We start from the raw sequence: 25971 nt of genomic DNA, 5'->3' as shown, positions 1-25971 counted from the left end.
TTGCGTCTCCAACCGTTTCTATAATGAGACCTACTTTGATTAATTCGTTTTTATTAAGAAACAGAAAATAATATTTTGACCAGAAATGCTGGAGAAGAGGAAAATCATTTAGTTACAAATACTAAATGGCTTAATTGGTGATATACTCATTGGGGTGAGTGTGTGTGTAATAATAGTGCAGATGAGCAAACAGTGTATTATATATTAAATATTTATTAAGTATAAACATCAGTTACATGTATGGATAGGTTATATTTACATATTTACAGTGTTGGTGCTTAATTTGTCCTAAAGCAAATGTCAGGGCCCTTGTCAGGAGGCCACTGCAGCTTGCACCACCAATTACCCCTGCCAGCGCTGCCAATGACATTACCTACACAACTACTAACCATCACACTCCTTCCTACAAGTTGGCAATTCAGAGTATTCCAGGCCACCAAAGCTATAAGAATGACTTGGGAGGTTGATATTAGTAATTTTTTATGTATATTGAATTAATAAACAACTGTGGTTGCACATATCTTTAGATTAGTCCAACAGTGTCACCATGTGGCTGCCATAAGTGCCAGTGTTGAGAATTATGCTAAGTAACTGGGCAACCCAATATACCCTTGTGGGCTTGGGCAATGAAGTAAGAAAAGTAGAGATGCTTACAAGAGATCTGTTTGAATAACAAGTAATCTGAAATGATTCTTTTCTTATATCTATGGAGTGATATTTCATAACACTTGGAAATAATTTTTTGTTGCAATCGATTATGCTAAAAAGATTTTTTTTTTACTCTTATGGCAAATTAATTGTGACAACCGGGTGACCAAATGTATAAAAATTATATATTTCAAATAACATACAAAAAATAAATCAGTCATTAGGGAACAATATATAGGGGTACAAAAATACAACAAATAACTGAAACAAACATTGACAACCGAAAAACGTACAAGTTTGGATATAAGACACTATCTTAGTTGTCAATGTATATATCACTCTTCCTCCAAACGAACAATGAGTCTGTGCTAAACATAGGATCCAGCAATCAAATTTTAGTTAATTGAACAATCACTACGTAGAAGAATGGACTATTCGTCAATGTTTCGGTCTTCGTTGTGGCACATCATTGAGACCATCTTCTGGACAAACGTAACTTTAATGTGATTTCTTGACCTTAGACAAAGAAATGTCTAAGATTCTCAAATGAGGTATCTCCAATATCAGGGGTGAGCAATGAAATGGGCTCAGTTGGTCACTGATAACGAGCAAAGAAAAGGAATGTTTTGCTTGACTATGCTGTGGCATCTGTCATACGTTCACGTCGAGAGTTCGGACTGAATTAGGCACCGGCGCCACGCACCAGGAACCACTGATTCATATTAAGCACTGCGTGTTAAAAAATAAGAATATGCTGACCATTGTTGATTTGAAGTGACATGAGAATTTTAAAAACAGTTTTTACCCTGTAGCTAGGTAATAACCATAATGGAAACTGGATGTAATTTCCAGGGGAGGGGTCCTAGGTGGTGGAACAACCAGAATCAGAATGCTGCACATTTAACTTAACAAATGGGTTAAGTTAAAAGGTGATTATTAACTGTTCTTACTTTGCTGGTGGGGAGAGTAATAAGGAGGCAAGAAGGTAAGACTGTCAGGAGGAAGTTCATGTAGGTAGGAAGAGTAGTTGTAGAGGCGGAACGAAGATATGAGATCTTGGGCTTTGTATCTTTCAGTATGGCTGATGGACAATCCGATATGTGTGCCTGAAGGTGAGGTGAAAAAGCAGGGAATAAGAACAACATTTGTGTGTCGACTGCCTACAAGTGGAAAAAGAAGCCAAATGACAAGATGCTATGACCAAGAGAGGTAGTATAAAGAAAGAACAGCAGAGGACTTAACCTCTTCAGTGCCCATGACGAGATAGTCTCGTCATGGAGCACGGTTGCGCTGTGCCCATGACGAGACTATCGCGTCATGAACCCCACCCACTAGTGCAACGCCCGGCACAGGGGGGGGAAAGGGCGTGGCACTGAAGGGGTTAAAATGGCGCCTCTTGGGACTTCGACCGGTAACAGAGTGTATGGGAGTGGGTACACTACCAGGCAACAGAAAAGGATTGGTCAGAAACATAGGCGGGAAACCATACGAGAGTTGAGCTAGTGATGCTGATTCGTTGAGTTAAATTGTATTGTTTTGTTATGTGGAATAACCCGAATAACCTAATATAGCCATACAATAAAAGCTATTCTTTAACGAACTTCCACTAAAGTCACCACCATAATGACAAAATTAGAAAAATACAGTTATGACAATAATAACAGTACAAAGTGAGATGGGCCCTACATTTTACAATCTATTAGTATCCATTGAAAGCAGAAAGGAAAGTGTAATTATCAAAAATTCAGTCAACTTTTCATTAAGCAGTTAACTGCGATCTTTAAATATGTAACTAATAAAGAACAATATCTATTATTAGTGACAATTTCAAAGCGAACTTTGACAAAGCCAGTAGGTCTGGCTCTTATTAATAAGTGGAAGTGCTTCCTTATTGTTTGGAGAATTTTTGTGTATGACTGAGTGAATGAGGAAAAGAAACATTCCTGAACGGATGGATGGATGAGGATTTTGATAGACTATTTACTTCAATGCACACATTCATCCATTCATGCAGCTATTTATCCAAGCACTCATCTATACATACTCAATTACTTATCCCACGGATCATGCTTAGATTCGCTCACTCACCCATTCAGTCGCAAATATGACAATGCATACAGAAGCACTTGTACTTATGGGGGGGAAAACCTGGTTTAGTGAGTGATTGACATCAAATCCTTTTAATATGGTTTCCGTAAAAAAAAGTTTCGTATGTTTCCCCTGGCCCAGTCTCTTACAAAGACATCTAATTCCAAGAATTCTCAATTGGAGTACAGTGTTGGCCCAGAGACATGCACTATTCCTTTTGGAACCGCACACAATGTTAATTTAAGCCAGTGGTTTCCGGTGCTGGCAACAGCACTTGATTGTCAACACCTGCACATAAGACAGTCTGTCACATGGTGGCACGGTTTGTCTAATTTAGCAATGAGCACAACAACGGTTGTTTATTAATCCAGTACACATTAAAAATGACAGATACATGCCACCCAAGCCATTCTTATAGCTTTGGAAGCCTGGAACAGTCTGAATTGTCACAATTGTAGGAGTGTGACTTTTAGTAGTTGTCTTGGTACTGTCATTGGCAGCGCTGGCAGGGGCAATGCATGTGGCAAGCTGCAGTGGCCTCCTGATGAGGGCCCTGGCACATATTTTGTTACAAATTAAGCACTGCTGGCAAGTCACCCTCATCGATGGTCCCTAGCCCGAGTTTTTATGACCGACTAAAGTACTCCTTGGAATGAACAGCAACAATGAAAGTAGTACGCTATTCATAATTGACACATTGTTGCAATATTTTTTTTCAGGTTATTTTATTGTATTATAGTTGCATTTATATAGTGCTTATACCCCTGATGAGGCACACGCGCGCATTAGGGACTGGTTATCAAGCTACACCATGGGAGAATGCTTGGTTGTGATCGTGTTGACATTGTAGGAAGCCTGTGCAGGAAATATTGGGCTTCTCGGTTGACTGACCATGGTGGTGCTCTGATCCTGTTAGGTAACTATTGCCGGGCATGTTATGGTAAGTAGAGTTGTGAGATATAGTGCACAAGTTTTACATTCATTTTTTGTGTATTCTGCCGGATTCTACCAGACTATGCTTGTCTCTACATTTCCACCTATACACTTAACCACCAATAGATGAGGGTGGCTGCTCATGTGCTCCTCTCCCGCTGGATTGGTCTAATCAGTGCCTCCGTTCATATCATTTACTGTGCCCACACAAAAAGGCTGTTGTGGTGGCATACAATGAAATACAGTTCTCATGTGCCAGCATAACTGGCAATACATATGGGAACCGTCTATTTCTCGGGAAGTAAATCCTGAAAGGAAAGTTTGAAAAAGCCTTTTCACACCATTTAGTTACCAATATGTGGTATGTTGCCAGAAGCACACAACATAAAGTGTATTGCTCTACAAATAACACAACATTGGACAAATCTGCATATTGCCTCGAAGTTCTAATAATTGTGCCAGATGCATGTTGGAGGGATGCCACCAGCAGGATACACCCATGGGTGACTATCTAAACACACACTGTTATCGTTCCAAGAGGGGAGTTACAATCAGATGCTGCTTATTCTGCAGTGTGGTCTGTGGATCACCTAGAGAGATGCATCAGTGGTAATTAGTGAGAAGATTACGCACTAACACTGTACAACAGCAGCGGTAAGAGAATGTGCTGCATAAGTACCAATTTACCAGCAGAAACACTGTGCGGTCACACTGCATGAGACATCATGAGTAATCAGATGACATTTAATTAGTGATATATGCAGCTTCTACACTAACCCAGCTCCTCGCCAGAAACCAAAAGCAGACTGAAAAGAAGAGAGATAATATTTCCTCTCCCGCACGCGAGAATTAGATCCTTTAAAATGGAAAGTTATTTCTGGTAAAAAAAAAAAAAAAAAGAAAAGAGACACAAACACCCAAGGGCACAACCACCATCAGCGATCATTCAATCTTTTCTACACCCCGCCCACATCATGTGTCTGCACTTCTGCAAGCCACGGATTTATTTATATTATTCTTCTTAAATACTATAGTGAGCGAGTCTGTAGTGATTTCTGTAGAGGTTCTGCCACATTAATAACTCGCCAGGCAGTTTAGATGATGAAGTTTATCTTTATTATCTTTATTTTCCCCCGAGCGCCGGGACGCGTCCTTCCCACCGTGTTACCTCGCGGCGATCTGGCGCGTAGCCGCGCCCCTTCCCGGCATGCCCATGGCGCGCTCTCCAACCACTAGAGCTATCATAAACAGTTACAGTCTTACTTGAATCGTGTGTCAAAATCTTCAACTCTGCCCGGTCTTGTACGGGTCTGTATAGGAACGTGAGCGGCGTTCCACTGCCTACCTTCGCTTCCCCTTGCACCTCTCTCTCTTTTACTCTGACGTCTGAGTTCTTAGGTGTACATTGACTGGTCGTTTCAACTCCTCCGCTCTCTCCTGAGGCGTCTTGATCTTAACTACATCTCTTGGCCATGACAGGCCCTTGCTCTATATTCTCCTGTTCCATGTCTCTCTCAGGCTCATTTCCTTCTTCCGAGATGGGTAACCTTCTATTTTCCGGATCTTCCCACTTCATGATCTTGTTGCACTTTGCCATCCTATCCTGCGACCATATCTTCCCATCACTCAACAGGGCCGACCTGGTATAAGGTTCTACCACTTGCAATGGTTGACTGAATGTAGTGTCTCCTTTCCTCTTCAGAATAGCTTGTTTCACTCTAACCCACTCTTCCCCTTTCTAGGGTTACGTCCTTGACGTCGTTTGTTGTAGTACTCGGTGTACAAGGCTTGCGCTCTGTCAATGTTGCGTCGTACCACCGCTGGCGACCATCTGCTTTGTATGAGAAGTTGTTTCCATGCCAGATTGTCCTTTGTGAAAGGATCACGCCCACAGAGGATTTTGAAAGGGCTGTATCCGGTGTTCGTCGGGGTGATTCGATAGGCCCATAGCATGCGTTGGAGTTCCTTCTCCCAGTTTAGTCCTGCGCTTATCGCTGCTTGTACCGACCCCATGATTACTCGGTTAAACCTCTCTGCTAGTCCATTCCCCACCGGGTGGTAGACAGGAGTGTGTTTGACCTCTATTCCATTTCGGTCCATGAATGCATTCCATTTTGCTGACATGACACAAATTGTGGCCCATTGTCACAGGTTATCACCTTTGGGATTCCTTCCCTCAAGAATGTGGTCGTGAGGAAAGCCAGTACAGCATCGGCGTCTGCCGTTTCACACACTTCCACCTCAGGCCATTTAGAGTATCTGTCTACTACTACTATGGCGTATTTGGGTATACCTTCCGCATTCACAATGGGCCCCAGTATGTCCACTGAAAGCATTTCCCACGGGCTGGACGGACAGGAGAACTTCCCTAGTGGCGGGCGTAGTAATACTTGTGTCTTGTCTGCCTGGTTGCACAGTTCGCACATTTTGACGTGTCTTTCCAGTTGCCCATCCATTGCTGGCCACCTGTATGCCTGCTTCACTCTCGCCTTGGTCTTCATGACGCCAAGATGTCCTTCATGTAGGATGGTTAGAAGATGACTCACCAAGGCTTGCGGAGGGACTACCTGATCCCCTCTCAGTAGGAACACTGGATTGTCTCCGATGGATAGTTCCTCACGGACTTCCCAGTATTTCCTCAATTCACTGTTAAGGTGCTTCTTGTCTGGCCATCCTTGGGTTACGTAACTCTTCACTGCTCCCAGAGTCTCCTCAGCCGCGTAAGCTTCTTCCCACTCTTGTGCACTGACCGCTCCTTCGTGGTCCTGTGTGAGTGCTACTATGTAGCCTTCCCATTCCGAGGGCACTTGATCTCCCGCTGACTCCATTGCGGCTGCTCGGCTCAAAAAGTTGGCTACTTTGTTTTTTGACTCAGGGAGGTACTCCACTTCGTACACATAATCCAGTAGTCTTAGGGTCATCTTCGCGATGCGGGGGGGGGGGCGCATGGGCGTGTACGCTTGATGTCAGGACTCTCACCAACGGTTTGTGATCTGTGCGGAGTAGAAACTTCGAACCCCAAAGAAACTGTCTGAACCATTCCATGGCCCAGTCTGTTGCCAGCATTTCCTTCTCTATCACACTGAATTTCTCCTCGTTGGTTGCTAGGGACCGCGAGGCGAAACTGACAGTGGTGAGGATCTCTGCATTAGCACCGCACCCAGTCCCTTGTCGCTGGCGTCGGAGGTTAGTATGGATAGAGCTACTTGGTCGAACCCCTTAAGGGGAATGGCAGAACAGGTGTCTTGTTTTAGCATCTCGAATTCTTCTTGCTCTTCGTGCGTCCATTTGAAGGTGTTCTTTTCTTTCAGGAGCTAAGTGAGGGACATACTTGCTGTAGAACTCCGCCATGCCTAAGAAGGAACGAACGTCTTCCTTCCTTTTGGGTGTAGGCGCTTCCTTGATGGCCGCAACGCTGGCTCGCTTCGGTTCTATCCCCCTTCCGCTAATATCGTGGCCCAGGTACGTCACCGATCCTACACCAAATCTGCATTTTTCCCATTCGGCGGTGAGACTGTTTTGTGCCAGTATCGTCAACACGGTGTGCAGTTTCTCATCATGGTCTCCCTTTGATTTCCCCATGATGAGGATGTCATCCTAAAAGTACTGGACTCCTTCCACCTTCTGGAACAGCCGATGCATGAGCTTTTGGAACACCGCGGCGGCTGAGGCAAGTCCGAACGGCATCCTGAGGCACTTATAACAGCCGAAAGGCGTGATGAACGATGTTAGGTGATTGCATGACGCGTGCAAAGCAATTTGGTGGTACGCGGAAGTGAGATCCACTGTTGAGAACCACTTGACCCCCTTTGTTTTCGCCAACATCTCGTTTACCCGGGGTAGCGGGAACTTATCCACCAAGATGTTCTTATTGAGCTCCCTCAAATCCAAGCACAGGCGCACCTTCCCATTGGGTTTCTGTGCGACCATCAGTGGTGCGAGCCACTCAGCACTTGCGATGGCTTCTATGACTCCGTTTCTCTCTAGGCGTTGCAATTGTTCTTGGACCGCCACCCTACTCCTGAAAGGGATGTTGCGGGCCTTGTGGCTTACTGGCTTCGCTCCAGCCTTCAGGCATATCTTGTGCGTGAACGTCGTCATCCATCCTATTGTTCCCTTGAAAACTTCTGGGTATTCCTTCATCCATCTGTTTTCTTCGTGTATTTGGGCTGCGTCCACCATTAACACTTGGGTGGTTCCGCCTGGATTGAGCTGTATTCCTAAGGCTCCTTGAGCCATCCATCCTAGCACGGAGGGCCCTTTCTCCGCCACGTATAGTTTTCCTTCTGCCATTAGTCCTTTGAACTCGAATCGTAGCGGTCGGTACCCCACCATGGGTATAGGTTCTCCTGTGAACGTGACTGGGTGGATGTCTGTGGGGAGTAGCTCCTCACCCACTCTGGGCTTGAAGTCGTTTTCCCATATGGTCCGTTGAATAATTGTGTATGGGGAGCCTGAATCCGCCACCATGTCCACTTGTACACCTCCGATCGCCATCTGTAACGCCGGTTTCTTGGATCTCGTACAGTTTACTCCCAGGACCTGGTCGCATATGCACAAGACCTCGTCTTCTTCATCGCCTCCTTCTCGGACTTCATCACCACCGTCCGGTTCCTGGGCGACCTACTTCACCTCCATCCTGCTGAGCTTGCGCCGGCATACCTGCTCGTAGTGTCCCATTATCCCGCAGTAGGAGCATTTGGCTCTGAATGCTGGCCATGCTTTATCGTTGCTTGAATGTGTTTGGCTGCCACATCTGTAGCACGTGTGTTTGCTCTCTCCTTGAGGTCTCTGGGTTCTTGTAGTCTTCTGAGAGTATTTCCTCTGGTACCTCGTGTTGGTCGGTGCGTACTGCCTAGGTGTTTCTGGTCGGTCTTTGTCTGATATCTTGCATACGGGCGTTCGGTCACCACTTTCTCTTTTAGCCCCCCCGTGAGATCTCCTGGGCCGGTTACTGTTTACTACTAACTCTACTCAATGGTACATTGTTAATCTACTCAATGGCTATACTTGTATCTACCATGGGAGGATGAGAGGCTGAGTTGACCCACCAAGACTCCCACCCGAAGTGAGGACAAACATTCCTCTAGTAGAATCAATACTGCACTAAGCCCCTTGAGACCGGGTTTAAAGGTGAGGTGCAAGCCCCTTCATGTCTCTATATACTAACAGGATGTATACATGAAAATAAGTTACACATAAGCTGCATATTGGCCTCGATCAGGGTCAAATGTAGGTCCAAGGAAACATGCATGCCAGATTTTGATTGACCTAGTATTATTCTACATGGAATTCATTTATATAGGTCTGTCCTGAGCTGAACTGATCTCTCCAAAAAAGCAGCAATCCAACAAGATCATACTGAAAGATTTATTTATTTTAATACAAACTCAAAGCCTCAACTCTATCTAATTATTCGAAAGCCAAGCTAAAGATTTTCTAAACGGGTACAAAGCAATTCTCCTAATATAGTCAGATCAGACTGAGAGCATCTCCTTGGACGGTCTCATCTTCCTGCCAGTCAGACAGTCCATGTCACATCAGCAGAGTGAGAGGAAATGATGCCGGCGGCGTCACGGGAGCAGAAATAGAGCTACTGCAATGCCAAACTGGATGGATGCTGAGACCTGCATGCTTGCAAACCACCGAAGCCCTAGGTCAATGCTTTACGGATCAATTGGGAAACCTTACACATTATTCACATATAAACACAATACCAACAATCGACTGGAACCTGAACTGTGCTAGGCCACCATTCGAAGTGACTAGGAGCACTTTTGTTTACAATGCGATGGGAATATTTATCAAATTAAATATTAGGATACTGTGTCGTTACATTGGAGCTGTGATGTGCAATAGCAGATAACTGACATGCAAGATACGCCATGCAAGATACGCCCAAGTTTAGCCCAGGAGAGGAGGAAGGGGCAGAAAATATTATTAAGCACTAGGGCATCATGTGAAAATGACCTCCCGTGAATACTATTTGCAGAGGATTTAGTGCTTGATTAGAACGCCTAATCCGCGTGAAGTGGGTAACAAGCGACCACCATTCTGCATTCCACAAGGACGTAAATATAAACAGGGCGCTCATTCCACAAGGACGTAAATATAAACAGGACGTGCGTCTGCCAGAACAGCTTACATGCATGCACAAACCAACATGCAGCCACCAACATGGGAAACAGCCGACCTTGCGCCAAATACATGCAGCTTTGCCACCACAGCATGCAAACAGCATATCCTACCCATTGGACTAATACTGCAGCCTCCTCCTGACAGGTCCGTCTTTCACATCCATGCCCGGGTAAAGAACGACACAAGATGTCTCCCATGGTGTTATTAAAAGCCTTGATGAGGGATATAAAAAGCACCGACCTGCCTTGAATACCACCGTGCTCTTCCTGTAGTCAGCCGGGAAACGGAGGCCGTGCAGCAGCCTGTTTGCGGTCAGATGGATACGCATGTTGGATGAGGAGAAATTAGGGGACCATAACATGTCTCCGCAGCACCTAGGATGGGGTTCAAGCAGAAGACAGCCCCCACAGCCTTTTGCATCGCGCTTTCACTTTTAAGTGAAAGCGCGATGCAAAAATGAACACGCTGCTGCCTCGGTGGGAAAGCACCCAGAGTCTGACGGGATCCCCCTGCCCTCCCCGTAACGCCCTGCGCCTCAAAGCTCCGTGCCTGCCCTGAGTAAACGAACAGGTCAGTCTTTCACATCCATGCCCGGGTACAGAACGACACAAGATGTCTCCCGTGGTGTTATTAAAAGCCTCGATGAGGGGTATAAAAAGCACTGACCTGCCTGGAACACCACCGTGCTCTCCCTGTAGCTAGCTGGGAAGCGGAGGATGCGCAGCAGCCCGTTCGCGGTCAGACGGATATGCATGTTGGATAAGGAGAAATTAGGGGATCATAACATGTCTCCGCAGCACCGGGGACGGGGTTCAAGCAGAAGACGGCCCCACAGCCTTTTGCATCGCGCTATCACTTTTAAGTGAAAGGGCGATGCAAAAATTAACATGACGCTGCCTCGGCGGAAAAGCACCCAGAGTCTGACGGGATACCCCTGTCCTCCCTGTGACCCCCTGCACCTCTAAGCTCCGTGCCTGCCCGGAGTAAACGAAGTAAACGCAGGCATTAAGCAATAAAAGGAAACATGATCCGTCACTACACGCCTCCAAAGATAAGAAATAATGACCCAGTCCGGATGGGCAGGACGAAAAGGAGAAAGGGCGGTAACGAAAAAGCATCCTTTTCAATGAGAAGCCTGCGTTTAGCATAAACGCTGATGCGACCAAATGAAAATGATGGGCGGGGCTTCAAGTCCCCTTCTGAAATCTCCTCTCTCACAATAGCCCCCGCAGAGCGAGCAGTGCATGTGAGCTGCAACGCTAGGTGAGACCTAAAAACATAGTGGCATAGTTTGAGTCGTTGTGCTGAGGATAAATTACAGAAAACACGTTTTCACAGAAAAGGTTGCGAATACATAACAGTCTGCAAAGGGCCTATTGAGAAAACACAATTGTACGGAGTTGGTGAGGACAGCATCAGTTCTAAGTATTTTCTGCATCCCGGGTACAATCTCATAGAGACACAGTGCTGTCTGATAGGGAGGGGCTGGGGTGAGTCAGGGTCTACAGGTTGCTTGCTCCATTCGAGACTTTTGCATTTCAGAGGCTGTTAAATTTACATGCATTTTGTTTCGTAATGTTGGCATTTATAAGACCTAGACACAACGTAACTTGTATATACACTCTTGCTATTATTTTTATACATGCCCATGTGCCTTTTTACCCTTCCATGAGAATGGCTGACACATGGTGTTCATGCAATCATGCTCAAGTTGTTATGTTTATTTTTTGGTGGGAGGTGGTAAGTGCTGCACACCACCTATGGTAGTCTCACAACAGTCTGGTCCTGGTACATAGTGATGAAAGAAAGTATCTAAAGTTCCAGGATGATAATGGACAACCCATCTCTGATGGTATTTTTTCATTCCTTAGAATCCATCGTCCACATATAACAACAAGAAGGCATTAACGCCATTTAGAAGAGTCGGAGGTGTGCTCTAGTTTACAGAGATGTTTTAAGGCATGGGCAAAGTAGGCATTGGCCCAGGGTCCCAGCTTTTCAGCCCCCCTGATAGAACCAGCTCTGATCTGCAAAGAATCTTAACCCGATGACCTTAAATAATTCCTAAAGAGGTTGTTTTAAATACGGTTTGCCTTTAATGTATTTTTAATATGGGTGATGTGTGGCAGTTTATAACAGAAATTTTGCGGGGAAACGTTGTGTTTATGTTTCATGCAACATCCATACAAAAAGTTTCTTCTGGATCACAACAGGACCTCACATATGAGAAATGGGAGAGGGTCACATAGATTATTTGCAATAATATTAGTGAGCTGCTGCTGTGTTACACAATTGAAAACACACCTCACTATCCCTGAGAATGTGAACCGGTATGCCTGTGCACTCTCAGTAGCCTGTGCACTCTCAGTGGCCTGTGCACTCTCAGTGACCTGGCCAAGGAGAAAGAGCTGAAACTGATCTTTTGATTCAAAGCTGTTCCGAACAGGGGCTCCCAAAATACGTTTGGCCCAGGACCCCCAAAATCCTTAAGATGTCCCTGCTGTTTTGAAGTCTCTGGCCTTTATCTGCAGGATGTCTTTATTTCCTGTTCTCATCTCCACGAATAGCGTCAGTTTTGACTGTGGGGTTAGGTCTGTGACTATACTGGCCTAAAGGAATGTGTGGGACTTCGATCAACATGGTTCAGTTTATGCCATTTTGTTATTATTTACGTTGGTGCCAGGAGGTTCTAGCCATGTTGATTGAGTCTCGTTTAATAAGGACTATATTAGGAAAGAGGGATGAATGTGGAATAATTCTCAATTACTTAACGTGATCCTATTTTCTACATGTCATGCACATCCATGCGCAATCTTTTTGGCAAATTCACCCAGTTATGCTACGCCTTACAAATAATTGTTGCAAGAATTGTTGCAAGAAGGAATACAATAGGTGCTCTTACCTTCATAAAACAGAACATAACAAACATTCTGAACATATTTCTTGCAGTGTCACTTCATGATATAAATTCCAATAAACCAGTGACAATCAGTTTTGGCCGAGCTGAGTTGTAGCATATGCATTTTCTAGACACTGGACTACATTTGCCCTTCAGAAGCAACAAAAAATGTAAACTGAAACCAATAGACACCTACAGCTAGTTCTAAGATGCAAATAGAATAAGTTGTAAGGCGTTAAAATAAGTGTACAAACCTATAAGCCATCATCAGGAAGCACTAAACACCATTTCCAACTTAACAATTGGACTTTGCACCAGAGTTCCCGTTCATCCAATTAAGTTGCTCAGTTAGTGCAGATCAAACATGTAAATACTTTTTGAAAAACGGTTTATCCCTTTTTACATATGTTTACTACAAACCACGAACAGAAACTAATTAATTAAGTGAATTTAGATCCTTGTATTTATGCCTAGCAGTGGCTACAAATGCCCTCAGTGTCAAACTTATTTAAAATGTTTCTACTATTAAATTACATCGCAAAAACAAATAAGTATTAACTATACCACAAACAAAATATTTGGCGCTGAAAAAAAAATATTTCTTTAGCATACAACAACAAATAATTATCTAGTTCTACATTTTATTTCAGCACATTAACCCGGTTTGAAAAAAAGGAAACTGGTTAGGAAGTAAGTAATTCAATTAATTTATCTAAAGAGGAATGTAAAATCCACCTCAAGAAACTGTGCAACGTGGTTGTCAAGGAAGCAGGACGGGTCGTCAAGGAAGCAGGCCAGGATTGGTTACCAAGGAAGCATTATTTCCAGGCGCAGTGACCACTGTATAAATAAAATGCCTAAGGCTATGTGCTTGAATTTAGAACAATACGTCTATCTTATGTCAGCATGCCCCTGGCCAGCACTCCGAGAGAATCTAAATTGGGATTAAAGTATTACTTTCTTTCTGTTGTGCTTTTGCCAATTTATAGTAAATCCCCCCAAAACACACATACAAACCTAAAAAAAAACTATAAAGATAATGTACAAAGTTTTGTAACAATGTTGTGTACTGTTCATAATGGTTTCGAACAATCCTCCACATCAAAATTATTTTTAAGTTTGTGCCTCATTAATATTAATGCAAAATATTTAGAAGCAACAATGCACATTTAAATTGTTTTGAAATGTCTTAGGCGTTTACTGCGCGTTCCTCGAGATTTAGAGCAGTGGAGTGTTAACAGAAAACAGTTTCATCGTACATTAAACTTCTAGAAAAGAAGGTACTCCTCAGTTGTACACAGAACGCTATTGTGTACGCGAGTTCAGTGGAGGCTGGATAAAAGAAACACGATATCCTAGAAAGGAACCGGGAAACGTGTAAATGTACGGCAACACATAGAGAACGAGCCACTGTGTTTTAATACTTTTTTTGCATATTTACGTACACGTTTTTACGATTCAAGGTAAGATAAAAGGTCTATTCACAAACGGATTTATGAGTACAGGAAGTACTACTACCAGAGTACTCGGTTACATACTCGCCAGTCCTTATGTGAGTCTGCCATGTCCAACACGCTATTAGTAAATTGCAAAGTGGGCACAGAACTTTCTATTTGTACTAATTGTTCATGAATAGTCCCATCGTTTCCATTGTACGTTTTGGGGCCAATTTGCAACGGCATGTAAGTGCATAAAAGGGTACCACAGGAGTAGTATGTTATGTATTACAAAATGCCCTTGTGAATAGGTGCTGCAGTTAATAAGTCAAGACTAGAATGTCTCTGTTGCATGTCAGGAAAAAAAGCCATATTTGCATATGGTTGGTCTCTGTCGCTATACGTGCAGACGAGCTAAAAAACGTTGACTGGAATGCACTAAGAGACATGATCAATGATTTAGATTGGTTCAAGTACTTCTATGTCTTTTGTACTTTCTGATAATGTGGTTTGCCCTAGATCACACTATGGGTGAGTGCCAAGCTGGCATTAGAACTCAGGCGCCCATTGCCAAGTCTCCAGTTCAGTAACTGGACCAGATTGTAAACAAATCGACAAGTCTTTCGCGGGGTTCGCCGTGCACAGAAACCCGTGTAACATTCCTCTCAGAAAACGCGCCGCCGAGAAATAATCAGCACCTTTCTGTCTACGGTCTAATGGCACATGTGTCTGGAATCTGGGCCCAGGGCCATCTCCCACTCTGAAAACAATAAGTTAAGGCACAGAGCAATTCTGACAACACATGCCGCCATGACATTCCTGGCAGCGCTCTCGGCCTCCGCCAATAAGCACTTATTTGAGAAGGGCTTACAGCGCAGAACACCCCCAGCAATCTGTTCGAATTTCCCAACTCACCCCGGGGCCTGCACAGACTTGACAGCGCGCGCTGCGGTCCTGGTAATGAGAAGCCGCCTCATACTTCACAAATACTTACATTTTCCACAAACAAAACGGCGAGAGCGAGGATCTAAGAAGGGAGCGTGTTTGGTTAACAATCGGAATTACAGATGTGCTAAACGTTTCACTAAATGGCTGAATGGCAGCATTTGTTTTTGTAGGTCCCATGCTGGATGCTAATTTTGGAAAATTAAATTGTAAAGCGATACTAATCAGTCCAAGGACGTATGCACGTGTATACGACTTTAAGAAAACCACTTTGGCCAAAATCAAATATCCTTTACGTTCTTAAATATCATATTTCTGCAGGAGTCACTGCTTTCTGAACAAAATGTGTGTTTCTTTAAGGGGGTTTAGCTTTTAGTTGAAAGTTCTAGTGGGAAACCCAGTTGACCAGTGGCACGTGGTTTTTACACAGTCTTTTGTTGGCAAGGGTGTTTCAGGCCCTCCGGCGACCTGCTAGGATTAAAATTACAGCTATAGTTTGGTCTTGACCCCTGCTGTTTTAATTAGCTGCACTGCGATTTACTGGTTTAAGGTGGCATTTTAACCAGAAAAAATCCCATCATGTTTTTTACTTTATTAAAGTTGTATGGCGATTCATAGGACCATGTGTGCACTCACATTTAAAGCAGGTGCGCAAATGGCATGATGTATATCTGCACGCTCATCTTCTCGCCAATATTACATGAGTATGGTGTACTATTACGCTGGGAGTTAATGTTCTCCCAGCACAGAGAGAATGGGCATTCCTGGATGGTGGTGTCAAGGAAACTTGACAAACACCGACAAAATTGTACATTTCAAACTATTCCAAGGCCCAATGCAGACCCGAATTAGGTCAAATATTTACTTTCATCAAGGCCAGGAGGGAATAACTCCTAAATTGGTGGAAAAGTGAGGGATGTTATTTTTCCCTTGGAGATTTGTTTTTAAAGTTATCACGTGCATGACAACTTTGGCAAAGCATTTACACTAGGGTTAACGTACTCCATGTACATCCATGAAGGAATACTGGAAAACTGTGACTGTCACAGGTTTCAAGCAGTACTTCTGGAATTTTTGTGAATTCCGCAAAAAGGTGTTCCTCTCCACTTAACCTAGGCACCCATGCGTGTAGATTTATGTTTTTTTTAGAGAATCAGACTCATGGAGACAAAAGACAGGGCACGTTTTGAAATGTCCAGTTCCTAAACTCACGCACATGCACTGCATATATCTACAACTTTTCCAATGTTCAATAGATTTTCTGGCATACACCACAGAAATCGAAAATTTGCTCCAATTTTCACGCATACATCTGTTTTCTTGATCCTAGATATTATGGTGGTGGGGGGCGGGGGGCGGGGGGCGGAGGTCGGGGGGGGGGGGGGGGGTTGAGTCATTCAGAGGAGGAGCGCAATTCGGCATTTTTCCCTAAAAAAAAAAAAAAAAAAAAGACAGCAGTATTTCTGGTTGTATTCACTAGTAAAATTTGTGAAAATCGAAAGCAGCGCGCCTTAATCGTAACAATCTCTTTAGCATCACACAGAGAAAGAAATGCACAAGGAGTCTTTGTTCCACAACAGCAGCGTTGCCACCACAGTGTGCACGCGCGTTCGTGTATGGACGGGGAACCGTGTGGTTGGCTGCGTCAAGCCCCTGGCATCAACTTGAAATGGCAAATGTCTTTGCACGAGACAAGACAAAGGGCCGTGTGGTAATAAAGCGCGTCGTCTTTTGTGCACACGAGGTCGGCCCAAGGGAGCAGGAATACTGCAGCCCACGCAATTGGTTTTCAGGTGGCAAGTAAGTACTTGTGGGACACGATATATTTATTAACGAGGCCTTCAGCTTTTGAAAGGGCATTTTATGATTTCCACTCACATCAGGCAAGGCACAAGCCAGGTGTGGAGATAGGCAAATAATCTCATATTAATGTCGAGGACATCCATGCATTCCTTTGTACATGTGTGCACACGCGCAGGTTCAATTCTCACACTTCAATCCAACTTTACGCTACACCTGCGGGTACCAAGTGTATGGACCACGAGCACACTACACCTGCAGATACACTACACCTGCAGATACACTACACCTGCAGGTACACAGTGTAAGGACAACGAGCACACTACGCCTGCAGGTACCCAGTGTATGGAGCACGAGCACACTACACCTGCGGGTACACTGTGTATGGACCACAAGCACATAACACCTGCAGGTACACTACACCTGCAGGTACACAGTGTATAGACCACGAGCACACTACAACTGTGGGTACCGGGTGTATGGACCATGAGCACACTACACCTGCAGGTACACAGTGTATGGAGCACGAGCACACCACAACTGAGGGCACCCAGTGTATGGACCCTGAGCACACTACGCCTGCAGGTACCCGGTGTATGGACCACAAGCACACAACACCTGCAGGTACCCAGTGTATGGACCACAAGCACACAACACCTGCAGGTACCCAGTGTATGGACCACAAGCACACAACACCTGCAGGTACACTATGTATGGACCAAGAGCACACTACACCTGCAGGTACACTACACCTGCAGGTACCCAGTGTATGGACCACGAGCACACTACACCTGCAGGTACCCAGTGTATGGACCACGAGCACACTACACCTGCAGGTACACTACACCTGCAGGTACACTACACCTGCAGGTACACGAGCACACCACAACTGAGGGTACCGGGTGTATGGACCAAGAGCACACTACACCTGCAGGTACACTACACCTGCAGGTACACAGTGTATGGAACACGAGCACACCACAACTGAGGGTACCGGGTGTATGGACCAAGAGCACACTACACCTGCAGGTACACTACACCTGCAGGTACACTACACCTGCAGGTACACAGTGTATGGACCACGAGCATACCACAACTGAGGGTACCGAGTGTTTGGACCATGAGCACACTACACCTGCAGGTACACTACACCTGCAGGTACACTACACCTGCAGGTACACTACACCTGCAGGTACACAGTGTATGGACCACAAGCACACCACAACTGAGGGTACCGAGTGTATGGACCAAGAGCACACTACACCAGCAGGTACACTACACCTGCCGGTACCCAGTGTATGGACCACGAGCACACTACACCTGCAGGTACACTACACCTGCAGGTACACTACACCTGCAGGTACCCAGTGTATGGACCACAAGCACACTACACCTGCAGGTACACTACCCCTGCAGGTACCCAGTGTATGGACCACGAGCACACCACAACTGAGGGTACCGAGTGTATGGACCACAAGCACACCACAACTGAGGGTACCGGGTGTATGGACCAAGAGCACACTACACCTGCAGATACACTACACCTGCAGGTACCCAGTGTATGGAATACAAGCACACTACACCTGCAGGTACACTATACCTGCAGGTACACTTTGTATGGACCACAAACACACAACACCTGCAGGTACACAGTGTATGGACCACGAGCACACCACAACTGAGGGTACCGAGTGTTTGGACCATGAGCACACTACACCTGCAGGTACACTACACCTGCAGGTACACAGTGTATGGACCACGAGCACACTACATCTGCAGGTAAACTACACCTGCAGGTACACTACACCTGCAGGTACACAGTGTATGGACCACGAGCACACCACAACTGAGGGTACCGAGTGTATGGACCAAGAGCACACTACACCTGCAGGTACACTACACCTGCAGGTACACTACACCTGCAGGTACCCAGTGTATGGACCACGAGCACACTACACCTGCAGGTACACTACACCTGCAGGTACACTACACCTGCAGGTACCCAGTGTATGGACCACGAGCACACTACACCTGCAGGTACACTACACCTGCAGGTACACTACACCTGCGGGTACCCAGTGTGTGGACCACGAGCACACCACAACTGAGGGTACCGGGTGTATGGACCATGAGCACACTACACCTGCAGGTACACTACACCTGCAGGTACCCAGTGTATGGACCACGAGCACACCACAACTGAGGGTACCGGGTGTATGGACCAAGAGCACACTACACCTGCAGGTACACTACACCTGCAGGTACCCAGTGTATGGACCACAAGCAAACTACAACTGCAGGTACACTACACCTGCAGGTACACAGTGTATGGACCACGAGCACACTATACCTGCAGGTACACAGTGTATGGACCACGAGCACACCACAACTGAGGGTACCGAGTGTTTGGACCATGAGCACACTACACCTGCAGGTACACTACACCTGCAGGTACACAGTGTATGGACCGTGAGCACACCACAACTGAGGGTACCGAGTGTATGGACCAAGAGCACACTACACCTGCAGGTACACTACACCTGTGGGTACACTACACCTGCAGGTACCCAGTGTATGGACCACGAGCACACTACACCTGCAGGTACACTACACCTGCAGGTACCCAGTGTATGGACCACGAGCACACTACACCTGCAGGTACACTACACCTGCAGGTACACAGTGTATGGACCACGAGCACACTACAACTGAGGGTACCGGGTGTATGGACCATGAGCACACTACGCCTGCAGGTACACTACACCTGCAGGTACACAGTGTATGGACCGCGAGCACACCACAACTGAGGGTACCGAGTGTATGGACCAAGAGCACACTACACCTGCAGGAACACAGTGTATGGACCACGAGCACACTACAACTGAGGGTACCCGGTGTATGGACCACAAGCGCACTACACCTGCAGGTACACTACACCTGCAGGTACCCAGTGTATGGACCACGAGCACACTACACCTGCAGGTACACTACACCTGCAGGTACACAGTGTATGGACCACGAGCACACTACAACTGAGGGTACCTGGTGTATGGACCACAAAACACAATACACGCGCTAGTACACGCTGTATGGAAGATGAGCACACTACATATGCAGGTAAACAAAACATCGACTACGAGCACACTGCAGGAACACGGTGTATGGACCACGAGCACACCACAACTGAGGGTACCGAGTGTATGGACCATGAGCACACTACACCTGCAGGTACACCACACCTGCAGGTACACTGTGGATGGACCACGAGCACACTACACCTGCAGGACACTGTGTATGGACCAAGAGCACACTACACCTGCAGATACACTACACCTGCGGGTACCCGGTGTATGGACCACAAGCGCACTACACCTGCCGGTCAACAGTGTATGGACCACAAACACAATACACGCGCTAGTACACGCTGTATGGACCATGAGCACACTACACATGCAGGTAAACAAATCATCGGCCACAAGCACGCTACACCTGCAGCACACTACAACTGACGGTACCCGGTGTATGGACCACGAGCACACTACACCTGCAGGTCCACAGTGTATGGACCAAGAGCACACAACACCTGCGGGTACCCGGTGTATGGACCACAAGCACACTACACCTGCAGCACACTACATCTGAGGATACCCGGTGTATGGACCACAAGCACACTACACCTGCAGGTCCACAGTGTATGGACCACGAGCACACTACACCTGCAGGTACACTACACCTGAGGGTACCCGGTGTATGGACTACGAGCACACTACACCTGCAGGATCAGAGTGTATGGACCACGCGCACACTACACCTGCAAGTACACGCTGTATGGACCAAGAGCAAACTCGTCCTGCAGGACACTACACCTGAGGGCACCCGGTGTATGGACTGCGAGCACCGTTCACATGCCGGTCCACGCTGTATGAACCAGCTCCAGTCTCCGTGCCCGTAACGCTCCATCAAACGCATCTAATGTAGCACAAGACAAGTGCAAAAAAGCACCATTAAGAAATTGCGTACAATCAGCGCCGTCCGACGGATACCATGTTCAGGGCTGTGGTGATGCATTTTATTTGAACAAACGGATCTCAACAAAAAAGTGTGTGCGTTGCATTACACCCTGTACACCAGGCATGGCAGGCGCACTGACGCATACATGTGTTTCTTAAATTCAGGCAGCAAGCTGCGTTTTAAATCGGAGTCCATTTCGAAAACGATATCCCTTCCACCCAGGCGGCTTTCAAAACTGTAATTGTGGTCTCCCTGCAGCCTAAAACCAAGCCCCTGTCAGCTGATTGCAAGTCCCTCGTTCAATAATAACTGTATACAGCGCTTCAAACCGCACACCGGCCATTTCTAAGCGCTCCAAATAACAAACGTTATAGCGCTCTGTGATAACATGCGCCTTAGCTGCTAGTGGGAGATGAAACTCAGATGGTGGAGAGTTTAACTAGCAGATACGCGCTTTACACCTACCTGTCTGTAACAGGTACACAAATGTACACAAACAGCCAGTGTAACAAACAGGTCGACGCGCTTATGAACGATGTCGTATTGAGACAATAGTAAATAGCAGGCAGGGACCTCACAGCTCTGGGTAAAGACGGAATAGCAGGAGCCACTATACTACCCATGGGAGGGAGGGGACTACTTGTGCAGGACAGAGGCGCTTACATCCTACAATGGAACTGGTGCTCCCCTGAGACGCCTGGCGCACTAAACACACACACAAACACAACAGGTGCCAGGACAGGATCGGTCTATGGAAGTTGAAGCAACTGGTATATTTACAAATGAGAAAGGCAACATGTCAATAATGTGCGCTCCCAAAAGCAGTGAGTGACGCGGGGAGCATGCACTACGTGGGCCACTTAAACCAAATGTTGCTGAGAGATTGTGCTGTCCGTGACCAAAGGGTGGGTCCTGAATACTGACTTACACTGTTGCCCTGAACCCCATCCCCACTCTGGGATAGGGCAATGAAAAGTGCACGGAGAAAACACACACATCCGGACGTGATACTTTGACCTGGCCTGGGACAAGTTGCGATTTTAGAACCAAAAAATAAAGCTCGTGGGAAACGTAAATTACAAATAACGAATGGAAAAACATGGATGGTGGAAAGAGAACTTTCTACACGAGTGAAATGTAAAGTTCTGATCTTAACAGAACATACCTGTCCGCTGCCTCCTGTTGCTTGGCGCGCTCCCCGGCAGCACGCCTCCTCCTCGCCCCTCGTCCCTCGGGCCCAGGCCCCCGGGCCTCAGGGACCCGCCGATGATGCGCTCCTTCATCTCGAGGGACAGCAGCCGGCCCTTGTACATCCACTTCTGCATCTTCCGCACCGTCACCCCAGAGGCCCGGAGGGGGCCATCTGGCCGGCTGCCCATCCCTGAGGGGCTGTGATCGGGGTCTCCAAGCCCCCCCAGCCACTCTTTGTCCGAACGTGATGGATGGCCAGCCCCGCTAGCTGCACGCCCCCAGCGCACTGCCTGCTCCTCGGCAGCTGGACACTGGGAGTCCTCCTCCTCACTGTCCGGCCCACCTCCACATTCCTGCCTGTCCCTCGGGCGGGGGGGCAGAGCGCCGTACTGGATCCCGCTGTCACTGAGGGACCTTTGAAGAGAAGGCAGGGCCGTCTCCCTGCCCAGGGTCTCCTCACTTTTACTCCACTGGTGACGCCGCGGAAGGAGGCCCCCCGAGGCTGGGGCCGCAGACTCGGTGTCCGATACCTGCTGGGGACTGGCCTCCCCGGACGAGCAGTGCTGGCTCTCCGGCGCCTGGGGGGAGGACTGAGTACAGATGCTGTCCTGTGAGGGAGTGCTCGAGGGGAGGGGGCTCCTCCGCTCCACGGGCATGTCGTGCATTGCGTGGATCAGCAGGTAGTATGCCTCCTGGAGCTGGCTCCGCAGGCGGTCCGTCTCTTGGGAGACCCCGGCACTGCTTTTCCCAGTGGGGTCTCCATTCCTCGCGGTCTCTTCTGCAGAGGGAGCGTCCTGTCCCCCCTGGACACTTGACAGCTCGGGCGGCTCATAGAAGGGCAGGCAGTCGTTGTCGTAGTAATCGTCGTCCTCGCTATCCAACGAGTGCTGACTGCTTCTGTAGGTCTGCTGTAAGCTGGCATAGAGATGGCGAGCCTGGCCCGGGTGGGCAGTGGCCAACTCCGACACGATGTCCCTGGCCTGCTGCCACTTCTGCTGTGGGCAGTTCTGGACCCTGGTGAACCCGTTCTGGCGGGAGAGGAGCAGCTTCCCCTCCTGAAACGCCTGATCAGGGCACTGGGCGCTGTCCACTGGCAGGGCCTGGAAAGGGGCCACCTTGGATTGACTGCAGAGCTGGGCATGCCCGGGGGCTGGAGACAGAGCATTGGTGCTCAGTGTTTCGTAAGTGTGAGGGGCTCTGGCCACACTGAGGTCTTCGTGTCCCACAGCTTTACCACAGCCCCTGAACGCAGAATATTCACAGCCTTGCCCAGCAGCAGTTTGGGTCCCCCAGCCGTCAACTGCCCACCCTAGCCTCTGCGGTTTGTGAACGGCTCCTTGACAGGCGGTGCAGGGGCAGCTGTCTCCCCCGGGCTTGCAAAGGTGCTCCCTCGTCATGTTGACACCACAGATCCACCTGCAGTCCTCCCCGGCCCACAGCACCTCTCTGTAGTTGTTGTTGTTCTGGTTGGCAAGTGGGTGCTGGGTTGGCATCTGTGCGTCTTCCTCTGGAGCTGCACTTGTGCCCTCTGCCACTTTGACCCGCTTGGATTTCTTGCCCCGGAGTCTGGATAGAGTTCTCCGCAGAGGATCGGCCATCCCCGATCCGTGCCCGGCCTCAGCGAGAGCCACGAGGCCAGGGTTGGGATTCGCCGTGCCCCCAGCGAGGGCACAGACGGGGGCAGCAGTCCATGCCTACCAGCGGCCCCTCTCAATCTGTGGACCCCCACACTCACGGGGCTCTCACACACCGGCCTTTTACCCCGCACATAAATAGTTCCTCCACACACAACCACCACATCACACCTCTTCCCACGCACTGCACCCCATCCCCTCTTTCACGCTCGACTCCCCATTAAATCCACATACAACATAGTACCCTTCCGTCATACAAGGGGCTGTCCCCGCTTTCACAACATAAGTTCTCTCACACACACATACACTACCACGCCCTCCCCCAATGTCACAACTCACGGGGCTCCCCCCTGCCCACAAAGACTACTCATTGATCTCACGCCAGACCAGAGCAAACTAAACACACAAGAAACCCTCAGAGAGGTTACACAAGCATAGCACCGGCCCAACACTCAGCAGGAAGGTACCCTCTCCCAGAGCTCCCAGACACCCCTCATGCGCACTGCATACCAGTCTTCCCATAGACAACTCCACACAAATACTCCATCCATACACAGAACATACAGACTTCGCCCGTATACACCTGGCACGACACACAGGGTCCCCCCCAAACCTGGGGGAGTCCTTGAGATACTCCCCCACACACAGAGTGTTTCCGACCTTTTCAACACGATATCGTCCTTAAACTCTTTGGGAACTGCAATCCTCCGCTGAGCTGAGATGTCCAAACCCTAATGCCGAGCACCCCTGCAGCTCTCTCCGGGACACAGCTGCATTGTCCGCGCCAGAGCCGGGTTGTTTCACCGCCGCAGATCCAGGCTCGCCGCCTAGGTCTGGGTGAGTGCCTGCTCGTGAACCTGTCCGTTCCTCTGGGGCAGCCGGTCTCACTCTTCCCTGCAGATTCGTCGGTCCGCTATCTCCACTCAAGGATCCCGCTGTAGATCTCCGTTGATCCAGTCCGTGCACTCCCTTTGCAGATTTGTTTCTCCCTGTGCACCAGCTGCCCTCTCCTCTTCTGTCTAGCCAACCACTCCGTCTCTCTCCCTGTCTCTCTCTGTAGCAGGGCCAGTCTGCTTCTCCTCACTCGGAGTCGGGCTGTCTCTCGTTCTCTCTCCCCCCCGGCACTCTCAGCCCCTCTCTAGTCTCTGCTCTTCACATACTTGGCATACTTGTGCGCGGGTGAGAGGGCAGCGCTACACTGCGCAGGCGCGCGAGACCAGAGGTAAGAAAGTTTCGGCGCTTCCGGTCGGGCGCTTCACATCCGCGCTGGGAACTCAGGTGGAAAATGAAGGGAGGAGGACGGGGGGTGGCGAGTAGTGGGAGGGGATGGGGTGCTGCAGGGGTTTCACTCAGCAATAACAGCTACACTGTAAGGCGAGGAAACGTGTACATCTTCGCGCCAGACTGGAGAGATCAGTGGTACAGGGAGCAACGGATGCTGACAGAGCAATGCTGTATGTTTGTGCCAGAAAAATACCGCGGCTGCAGGGGTGGCAAGCCGTGCACATTGGGGTCTGCAGGTAGACAAACTAGCCAAGCCTCTGGAAAGAAGTGCAAGCTAAAATGAGTGATTGAGTGCATCTCACAGAGTAAACAAATACACACGCCCATGACCCCCCTACCCCACACACACAGGTTGGCCGCATTTATATCCCGGTCTGAGTCCATGTGTTGTAACTGGAATGAAAACAAGCATTTGCAATGCAGATTGGTCTCGCATTTGTTGAGCTATTTGATTGTATATTACAATGCCTTTAAGTTTTACTGAGTTTGTGGCCTGCTGAGTTGGGTCCGATTTTGTGGGAGGCACGTGTGGCAATGCAGTTCTGGTAGTCACCCTCTGACAACTTGGAAAGAAGTTGTATAGGAAGCAGAAGAAATAAATAATCTCTAAACTCTATACCGCTCCATTCAACGAAATGGTGAACGTGGGCCCCCTCGAGCTGCTGAGGAATCGCTCTGTTGTCCCTTTTCTATATCAACACGCCTCCAATCCAATGGGTTTTCAAAATCCCAGACTCGCCCCCATAGTCCGCCCATGTGCGCTATCTTTTTCTTGACGTAGAAAAGCATCTGCCACAAAGCTTTGCTCGAAGACCTATTGTAATAACACAACACTAAAACTGCCAGTCAAAAGAGGGGCACAGCGTAATGCTGCAGTGTCATTCTGCTCTGACGCCTCCATGCACACAACCCTGCAGAATAGAGCACAAAGACGCAGTTGTGCGTCATCATTATCGTCCAGAGA

The 25971-nt window shown here is 47.8% G+C and overlaps 1 protein-coding gene across 1 annotated transcript in view; it reads right to left on the bottom strand.

The window, feature by feature from the left end:
- SYDE2 (synapse defective Rho GTPase homolog 2) overlaps positions 1–24898 on the bottom strand; it is a 168686-nt gene extending 143788 nt beyond the window's left edge. Inside the window, exon 1 of the mRNA XM_085602076.1 lies at positions 22064–24898. Within this exon, the coding sequence (XP_085458202.1) occupies positions 22064–23687 (1624 nt within the window). The 5' untranslated portion in view covers positions 23688–24898. The remainder of the gene's footprint in view (positions 1–22063) is intronic.
- Between the last annotated feature and the right edge of the window lie 1073 nt (positions 24899–25971).

This window comes from Triturus cristatus, chromosome 4_2, assembly GCF_964204655.1.
Source record: "Triturus cristatus chromosome 4_2, aTriCri1.1, whole genome shotgun sequence".
NCBI classification, from domain to species: domain Eukaryota; kingdom Metazoa; phylum Chordata; class Amphibia; order Caudata; family Salamandridae; genus Triturus; species Triturus cristatus.
Note: the sequence above shows the minus strand (reverse complement) of the source record. Positions and strands in the feature narration are given on the sequence as shown.